Source organism: Pteropus vampyrus, unplaced genomic scaffold (genome assembly GCF_000151845.1).
Source record: "Pteropus vampyrus isolate Shadow unplaced genomic scaffold, Pvam_2.0 Scaffold462, whole genome shotgun sequence".
NCBI lineage: Eukaryota > Metazoa > Chordata > Mammalia > Chiroptera > Pteropodidae > Pteropus > Pteropus vampyrus.
This window is the reverse complement of record NW_011889243.1, coordinates 1,250,333-1,260,120: the sequence shown is the minus strand read 5'-3', so window position 1 is coordinate 1,260,120 and position 9,788 is coordinate 1,250,333. Positions and strand designations below refer to the sequence as shown.

At 41.9% G+C, this 9,788-nt stretch overlaps 1 protein-coding gene and 1 pseudogene across 2 annotated transcripts in view; both read left to right on the top strand.

Annotated features, from left to right (window-relative positions):
* The first annotated feature begins 269 nt into the window (after positions 1–269).
* On the top strand, positions 270–390 carry LOC111732479 (annotated as a pseudogene).
* A 2,445-nt stretch (positions 391–2,835) lies between these two features.
* The window catches only part of PTPN9 (protein tyrosine phosphatase, non-receptor type 9), a 67,329-nt gene continuing 60,376 nt past the window's right edge, over positions 2,836–9,788 (top strand). For both annotated transcript variants that reach the window (XM_023524407.1, XM_011382117.2), the window contains exon 1: positions 2,836–3,060. In XM_023524407.1, coding sequence (XP_023380175.1) covers positions 2,998–3,060 — 63 coding nt within the window. In that variant the 5' untranslated portion in view covers positions 2,836–2,997. The remainder of the gene's footprint in view (positions 3,061–9,788) is intronic.

The window sequence follows — 9,788 nt, the reverse complement described above, 5'->3', positions numbered from 1 at the left end:
GCCTATAGTTATAGGCAAGCCTTTGTATTCTCATTATCCTAAGATTTACCACTCAAAGCAGAACTAGCCAGCTGCCTTGCGCTTGGCAAATTTTTGAGCACATCTCTGCTCAGAAACTTAGAAATATTGTCCTGTAAGGACTGTGATAGGCAAGAATTCCATAAACTGTTTCCTTACACACCCACAATCCCCCCCCCTCCCCGCCCCACTCCTAGCTGAAAACACTGCTGTATTCTCTGTCCTAGCTCATTCTGTTAAACTTCTCCCTTTTCTATGGCCATGCCATCCTGAACTTGCCTGATCTCGTCTGATCTTGGAAGCTAAAAGCAGGATCGGGCCTGGTTAGTACTTGGATGGGAGATCACCTAGGAAAACCAGGTGCTGTAGGTGTTAATAAAAAAAATTAAAAATAAGTAAAAAATAAACTCCCTTTATTAATTTTCCTAACCCGATCCCTGCACTAGGAGTTAGAATGCCTGGGTTCAAGTCCTAGCTCAGTAATAATTAGCTGTGTGACTGGACAAATAATGACTCTTGGTGTCCTAAGGATCACTGCAAAACAAATATAAAACTAAATAGTGGGTTGAGAAACTCCATCCTCTCCTGTGTCTACTCAGGGTTTGTACTACTCAGGTCCTGCCATTTCTTCCTCCAGCTTAGTCCTATAGCCATTTGCCTGCTTAAAGAGAAAAACTATACAGTAATTTCCATGTATAAGTGGACTTGCACACCAGACCTATGTTGTTCAAGGGTAAACTATTTGTTACTATTTAAATTAAAACATTTTTTGAAAAAATTATACATCCACATGCAAAACTTACACATATGCTGTTAGTAACTACTTGAGAGTAGTTACTTGGGGGTAGTGACTAAGAGGGGCTTTGGCATATTGAGAATGTCCTATTTCTTGAATATGTGCTGGTTACATGGGTGTGTGAGTTTATGGAAGTTTATCATGCTGTATACTTACATTTCATCTCTTCCATATGTATATTATACTTAAAAGTTAAAAAAAAAATGCACAAAAGACCATATAGGGAAGAGTCTTCCTGTCCTTTCTGTTCCCAGACTACTGGTTCCCCTCCTGAGAGACAACCACTGACACCTTTCTTGTGTATCCTCCCAAAGCTTTGGTATATATAAACAAGTTTACAACTGTATGTTCATTTTTTCTTTATAGAAATGACAACATATTATGCACACAGTTTGTTTCACTTTTTTCACTTCATAATATAGCTCAAGGATCATTCCATATCCTAACATGTGGGACACCACTGTTGTTCATAGTTGTAACTACAATGCATAGCCCAGTGCCTGGCATGTAAGTATACGTGTTAAATAAGTAGCGTGTCTTCCAGAGGAGCATTTGGATGCAATAACTCCTGTACAGGGTTATGAACTCAACCCAGAGTTAGCCCTGTTGGTGCAAAGGATAAAATAACTTACCTGAGTACCAGGGGTTTCTACTCTAACCAAGGGCAGCCTGTTGCAATGATGCAGAAATGAGATCAGAGGTTGCTTTTACAGTCCTAGGAGCATTTCCTGTTGTCTTAAGGACCCTCCCTTCGGTCTTCCCCAAGTTCTCCAGGGCGTCAGCCTTTGGTACTAGCTGTGGCACTCTCTTGTTAGCTAGGTCCCTTTTAGAATATTTATTTTTTGTCTGGAATGATGCAAAAACATACCAGACCCAGCCCTGCCTTCCCTGTGACTCCGGAACTGATTCCACGACTGTATCCTGTAAGACCCCCAAGCTCTGCTATACGCTTGAGTGAAAATCAAAGACTTGCAAAAGCTGCGTGATTTTTGTACAAGATTTCGAAATTGGATGCTGTTTTTGCGAGGGACTAAAATTAGTTACATCGGTGATGAATTACTGGATACAGTTGGCAAAGAGCGAGATCTAGGGCTGAGATGAGCAGGCTCTATTCTTCCACCCGAGCATCTTGGACTTCGCAGGCAACCTTAACAGGGGCTTTGTCAGCAAGTGACATGGAAATCGATGAGGATTGTGGGTTCCTCACATGTAGGTGATAGCGGAAAGTAATCCCAGGCGAGGTGCCCGTCGGCAGCTAGTTTTCAAACAACTATTCTCTTCCTCCTCCATGGAGCTTAACCTCATCAAACTAACACTCTCGCCTTCATTTCTCTGGTTCTCGTAGTCCGGAGTCGTCGCCGTCCCTCGCCCGCCTTCCACCCCCTCCTCGAGCTCCCCTTCCCTCGCTCCCCTCTGCGCCCCGCTATGCGAGCTACTCTCTCCCTCTCCCCTTCCACGTCCCACTTCCACCTCCTCGGGCTCCTCTCCTCTCCCCACCCACCTCGCCGGGCTCCTCTCTGTCGCCCCCTCCCGGACGGCGTCCTCGCTCAGCCGGCCCTCCTCGCCGCCCGCCCATTTGTGAATGAGACGCTCAGTTTCTCAATGGAGCCGCGGGAGACCCGGGCGGCCGCAGGGCTGGCGGTGAGCAGGGAGAGGGGCGCGTTGTCCAGTCTCCTCCCTCTGGCCTCCCTCCCTCTGGCCTCCTTGGCTTTTGAGGAACGGCGCTGAGAGGCAGCCGCGCGGGTCGCCGGGGCCCACAGCCGGAGGACTCTTCGTCCCCTCCGGAGGTGCGGGAGCGCCGCAGAGGAGGCCGGACGCCCAGGAGGCCAGCGGCCTTCGCTTGGGCCTAGAACGTTCTTGATTTCATATTTCCTTTTTTCCCCCCGATTAAATCTCAGCTCCCCGCCTGCACTTTTTTTTTTTTTTTCGGGAGAGGAGGGGGAATGTGAGGAAAGGAGCAAAGAAAATAAACAAGGATTTCCGCTCAGAAGAGAGCGACAGCTCGGAGAGCCCTTCGTGAGCAAACAGCGGCGGCGTTGGCGGGGCCGCCGCGGGCGCGGGCCCGCCGGCCCATCATGCGCGAGCCTGCCCCGGGCTGCTGAGCGCGGGCACGAGGAAGCCAAGGCCACAGCGTGGGCCCCAGCGCTCCCGGGCCGGTTCTGTTAGCGGGTGGCGGCGGCGGGATGGAGCCTGCGACCGCGCCCCAGGCCGACATGGCGCCGGAGCTGACACCGGAGGAGGAGCAGGTAAGCAGGGCCGCGGTGGTGGGCGTGTCGCACCCCTGGGGCCTACGCCGGCCTTTGCCTGCCGGGCCGCGCTCCTCGCGCCCCGGGCCGCGGGTGGCCTCCCCCTGGTGGCCGCGCCCCCGGCCGTCATCCCCTAAACGGGGCGCCTCCGGAGGCCTCTCCTGCTCCGACCTCTTCTGTCTCCTTGGGTCCTGGAGGCTCAGGGCCTCGTATCGCCCCTCCCCCCATTCCAGAGTTGATTGAAGTTCCTCGACCTGGGGGCCTCCCTTTCCATTCCACCAACGCCCCGTTTGCAGAACACCGTGCCTTCGGCCTTTCAATCCTGTAAATGTTTTGCTCCTTTCCGTGCGGGCATGCTTTTTTTTTTTTTAGGGCAGGAAAAGCCACATTTTGGTGGGCAGGGCTCCTGCGGGGACTGTCTCCTCCCGAGGAGAGTGGCGGTGGGCACCGAGTACATAGATGCCCTAGATTTTCAGACGAGCCCTTGGGCTTCTCACAGGACCGTGGCAGGCCTGCTTGGACAGAGTATGGAAATCCAGGCCTTCGCACGTTCCCTAAGTGCCTGGTCTTGACCGCCCTATTCTGCTCTCCCAGGCTGGGCGCATCCCCGACTCCCACTTACCTACCCCCATCTCGTCACACTGTCTCCATCTTTCCGAAGCCTACATTGACTTCCGTTGTCCCTTAACTCTTACGACCTTCAGTTCCCAGAAGGAAGTGTTTTACGGTATCATTTTGGGGGCTTGGGTAAGGGAAAAGCCGGGGCCCTTATAACTTTCCCTCTTGCACATTCCTGAGGTGGAGACGTGGACCACTCCTGAAGAAGATAGGTAAGTGCTAGCTGAGACGGGAACCCTAAAGGCTTTTCGCTGTCTCTTGGCATAGCCCGTACCCGGTCTTAGCAGTGCTCAAGTACAGCCATAGTCTGATTCCATTTTTTAAATAAAAATCTGAAATAAGAAAACATAAACTGTGTTGGTCACCTATTTCAGGCTCTACATACCTTGTTCCCAAGGACTACATTTGGTAACATAGTCTCTAGGGTGGAGACAATCTAGTTTTACCAACTAATATTGGTTAATGGGCTTATTTAAGATCTGATTGTTAAAAAGCCCTTGACTTTTCTCCTCATTTGTGGAGATGACATTTTTTTCATATTTGGCCTCAAGACTACATACAGTCTTGCCTTTTGGTGCTTTGAGATAAAATCAGCATGAGGAAAAAAAGAATTCTGCTCTGTATAAGCAGTGGTAATATTCTGATAACTGCAGTTGAGTTAATGAAATGCAAGTCAGGGCCTAGTGCAAGCAGGTGGCCAAGGAACCCATCTACTTGAATTAGAGAAATACTTTAGTATTAAGGTGTGATGTGTTGGGTTGATTTTAAAGGGACAGAACTCTTTCATTCACTTTTTCTTAGATAAGTCAGATTTGAAGTTTTTATGTTTTTAATACTTAATGACATCAGTATTCCACTGTGAAAATGACATTATGTTGTAAATTAAAAAATTAAAGGAAAGTAAATATTAGAGTATTAATAGTATTGATAAAGTATTGGCTTTTCCCCGTGTATAGTTATATACATGTATACAAGTGTGGTTAGTAAAAATTTTATATTGAATGAATGTGCTTGGCATTAACAAAGACTGGATGGAAACAATAAAATATTTGTATGTTAAGATCGGGAAGTTATGTGTTTCTTTTTATAACCATACCTTTTCCTACAAAATACCAAGTTTTCTACAGGCATTTCAAAACATTGAAACAAACATAAAAGCACCATAGTTCTGCTTATTTTAATGCCTGATGAAATTTCATATTTTACTTTAATATCTCTTAAGAGTACTCTTTTTTTTTTTAAAGCTTACAGCACTCGGTATTCCTAGGTGGTCTCCCATCCATGTACTAACCAGGCCTGACCCTGCTTAGCTCCCGAGATCAGGCACATTCAGGGTTGGCATGGCCGCAGTACCGATCAAACCATTTTAGAACTCATTTAGAATTGATTTCAAAGCTGTGGCAGAATCTTTGAAATATCTCCAATGTTGGAAAATCTTGTACTTTCCAGAGTCAATTTGATATTTAGAAATAGTGAAAAATCTTTTCGGAACCCTATCTCATAAGTAAAGTAGGGGCTCAAACTGAGTTAACATAGGTCAAGCAAAATTAAAATGCATTTAGGCCCTTTTTGGGGTGTGAAAATTGCCTTAAAGGTGTTTGCGGAGCTGATCATTCCTGAATGGTGTCTCCTTCTAAATAGTCATGAAAATCAGAAACCCAGAAGTTTTCTTGGGCACTGTTCTCCCTCAATCCCTGTTTACTACATATATATCTTCAGGTTTTCCTGAATATCTCTTGAATTCATCGACTTCTTTCACCACCACCACCACCACCTCATCACCCTAGTCTCCAAGCCACTGTTATATCCTGACAGAACTTTTGTTTTCTATCTTACCCATCTGCATTTTTTAGCTCTTATTCCAGAAGCCAAAGGCAAATTGCAGATCTGATTGCATCTTCCCTTCAGCCTTCTTGCTTCTTCAGTGGCTTTTCAATGCTTTTGGGATCATTGTAGCTCTTAAATATGATCTACACTGCCTCAGTCCCTCTTGAGTGGTCTAGAGTCCTTAGTTAATTCTCACACCTCATCTTTGCTCCAGGCACACTAGCCTTTTGGTTCTACATTCTTGCCGGTTTCCTCCTGGGCTGCAAACGTACAAGGTCTTTGCAGTAGCTGCTGTCCTCTGTCTGGAAACACCCTCCACTGTTAACTCCCTCTTCATTGTTTAGCTCTTAGCTTTCACTTTCTCTGGAAGGCTTTCCTTGATCTCCCCAATTAGGTTAGATCTCTTTTATTGGCTCTCAGAGTACCATGTACTGTTCTTTATTTCACTTATTACAGGTTTACACTATTTGTTCGCTTACATTAGCAAAAGCTCCATGAGGGTTGTTGGAACTGTCTGCTTTTGCTTACCATCATATACATATTGCCTAGCATAATGACTGGCACTTAATGGACATTCAGGAAATACTTGTGGAATGAATGGAAGTTGTTCTGTATGTAATTTGTACACAGACATCTCTTTTTAGAATGGCTTTTAAAAATAAGGACATTGTTCATTTTGAAAAGTGTTGAAGGTCATCATTATTACTTCATAGTCTCATTTCCTATCTAGGCATGTGTTGAACAGATACACCAAATTCTCATTTGTAACTCATGTTTCTTGCCTTTTGTTTTTTTCAGTTATCAATTACAGAGCCTACAGTTGAATTACAGGACAATGTATGCTTTGTCTTTAAAGAGTTTACAGGAATTACAACAGAGTAATAACAGTAACTATTTCCTAAACTTCTGCTTTGAGTCAGGCTCTGTACTGGGCATTTCACATACAGTAATCCTCATAAGATTGGAATTATTACCTCATTTTGCAAACAAGAAAACTCAAACTGAGAGAAGGAAATTGCCCAAGGGCACATAGCTAGCAAGTAATGGAGCCATGCTTTCCACCCATATCTAGGTTATTCTGCCTCTACTGCAAATATTCCCTATATTATATACAGTATAACTTTTCATGAAGCAATTAGCCAATTTACTAATATGCCTACATGGGTATATAATAGCTAATTTTGTGGGTTTTGGTATAGATATATGTGTGTTTGGTTTTGATGATGATGCTTAAAATATGGTTTAAAAAAAACAGGAAAAAAATTGGAAAACTTTTAGTCAGACCTATATGTTGCCAGCAGAAACATACAGTCTCTGCAAGAAATTGTGATGAAATTACTCTTGGGGAATAATTTCTTCCTTAAGATAGAGTTTCAGCTCTCCATTTTGAGGTGTAGTCACAATAAAAATTTAATTTTTTATATTTTTTCCTTTTGTACAAGAGAAATAACTATTCTTAGAGCCAAATATTTTCTCTCCAAACTATAAAAACCAAGATGTTTTTGTGTCAGGAATACATTCTTTTTTGATACATTTATGCGTAAATATAAAAGCTTTTCTTAATGTGCTGGCAAAGTTGTAAATTTGACAGTGTAATGGGTAATTTCTACATATCAGTATTAATAGTCATTCTTACTATATTATTGTCTTAATTTTACTTTTTCAGAGTACATGTTCACATTTGTGACTCGACATGAAATTTTATTGTATTTGCTAAATTATGATTAATGACCACAAAGGATAGTTAAAAGTATGTTATGTGTCTTATGTTCTTATGTTCAGGAAATTAAGTGAGACTCCTTGGGTTTCATCTGTTTGGGCATAATTTGTGAAGAGAACTGTCTCTTTGTAATAAACCATAAATTAAAGACTCTTACTAGAATTCTGAGGCTATTTCAATTCAGCAGTTATAGCCTTTTAGGGTCTTTTGGTTTTGCATGAATTTCCCAAGTAGTGATTGATAGGGTGGGGTGGTTTTCTAAAGTACTTATGCTTTTTAAAATTTTTTTTAAATTTATTTATTTTAATTAGTTTCATATATACAGTTAAAATACTTATGCTTTTATTCGTATTTTCATTTTACCAAAGATGGTTTTAATAACACATATAGTGCTTCTCTTACATTAAATTAGGTCATGAGTTCTTTAAAGTTGCAGTAACAAATAAGCTAATTTTTATTTTCAAAGCCTCTAAAGAAAATTCTTATTTAGAGTTCATGTTGCTTAGAGCTTCTCACATTGTTGGAATGATTAATAAGCTAACGTGTGTAGAGCACTTAGCCTGATGCTTACATAGTAAACATTCAGTAAACGTGGCCATCATCATGATATCCTCTGTCTTCCAAAAGTTAAAGATTTTAGAGGTCAAGTTAGCTTTAAACCGATCCCAAGGGGGGAAAATATTCATATTCACCCTGGGACCATCATTTAGCTTGGATTCTTATGAATGTCGGAAAATAGTTATCTTGTAACTTTATAGTGTAGTTTTCAAACACCTACTGTAATTATGTGCTCTGGTTTCTGTTCTTATAACAGAATCTTCTAAAGCTAAAAATTTAGTTGCCTTGCAGTAAACTTCGATTTTTGGCATTTTTCCCAAGGGCAGGGGTTTGGTCCTGGTTCTTGTGGCCAAGAACTTCCCTTTTTCTACATCCTCACATGTCCTGTGCTAAATGTCATCTGTCTCTCTGGAAGTAACTATATGTCAAGGCTCAAGTGATTTATAATGTTATGTTGAGGCCTTCCAGAGAGGGAAAGGCGAAGAATTCTCATTATTTTTGTCATTGCTGGTAACTAATGATATTGTAATTAGCAATTAGGTAAACATCTCATTTGAATGTGAGAATTTTACTCTGTTAAAATGTCTGAGCATATCAGGGGTCTTGGACTTTAGTTTCGTGAATGTTAAGGAACTTGGAGGTTTTCTCGAAGGATCCTAACCTTAAGATAGATCCTGCTTTAGGATGGAGCTGAGCTATTTTGTGGAGGTTACAGTTAAAATTCCTTGTAGGTCAGTATATTTTAGTCTCATTTTCTGACATACACCTTTATTGTATTGGAAAAGACATAGTAATACTTGGATACTCCCACTTCATTTTCTAAATATTAAGCCCCATTTTATAGCAGAATGGTTGATCCACTGCAGTGTCAAGATTAGAGGGTATAGCCCCCAACTGATTATTTGTTCAGATACTAAGACTCTCCAGTGCAATTTCAGCCACTCACACCTCTTCTACCATCCTGCCTTGTTGTCTCAGACAGTTGGGAGTACTTTCTTTTTCTAAACCAATCACTGTCACATTCCCTTTTCCCCACCCCCACACACACCTCCACTCAAGAGCTCCTTGGTTGCCCTTTCTGGCCACTGGAATAAGTCACTTTTTTATTACCCCTCTGGAGTAAGGGCAGCTGTTCTTAGAACAGATGGTTTATCCTGTACACTTCAGTGCCAGAGGGCCTGTACCTACTGGTATGAGCATTTTCATATCTCATTTTGAAGACATCTCTTGAGAACCAGAGATGACATGGAGATGGGAGGCTGTAGTCAGAGACCAAGAAGATCCTGAGCGCATGGGAAGAGTTGTTTCTTTATTAAGGATTGGATATCTCTTAGGTCCAGACTGTAAAATGATAAGGCCAAAACAGTAGATTAGAGATGACTTTTTCTTTAGTTTTTGCTTCTGAGAAAGGCATTTCCTTTTTTCTCTGGGAAAGACAGTTTATGTTATATGTACTGGTTTCTTCTGAAATACCAAACCCATCTAAAACACACATATACAGTTCTTGTCTTTTTATGCAGTATAGGTGACACAGATTTGACCATGTTTATAGAATTATTATGAGCCCAGAAGTTATTCTCAGAATTGATGGGCATATTCTAAAGAGAGACATTTTCGACTTTAATATTGAAGTATCTGGGGACATTAATCCATTAATTACTTGTTCATTGCTTAAACAACTGGCTAATCTTTACCTTTGCATTTGCTTTTATTTGCATCATTATTACATGATATACATCATTACTAAAATCAGTCTTTTTAAAAATAGGCTTTGTAGATTATAATACCATATGTTCTTTTATAATTAAAACCAATAACATTTTGTAAACCATCCTGCATACTCTATATAGGTTTAGGATTATGTTGTGAAGTGCTGAGATACCAGTATTTAAATTAATGCAAATCTGGTTGTTTTTCCTAATGGAACTATTTACCAGTGAAACCAGGGCCTTTTGGAAGGTGATGGCAATGAATCTTAGGTAAACCTCAGGAATATTTAGTGGCT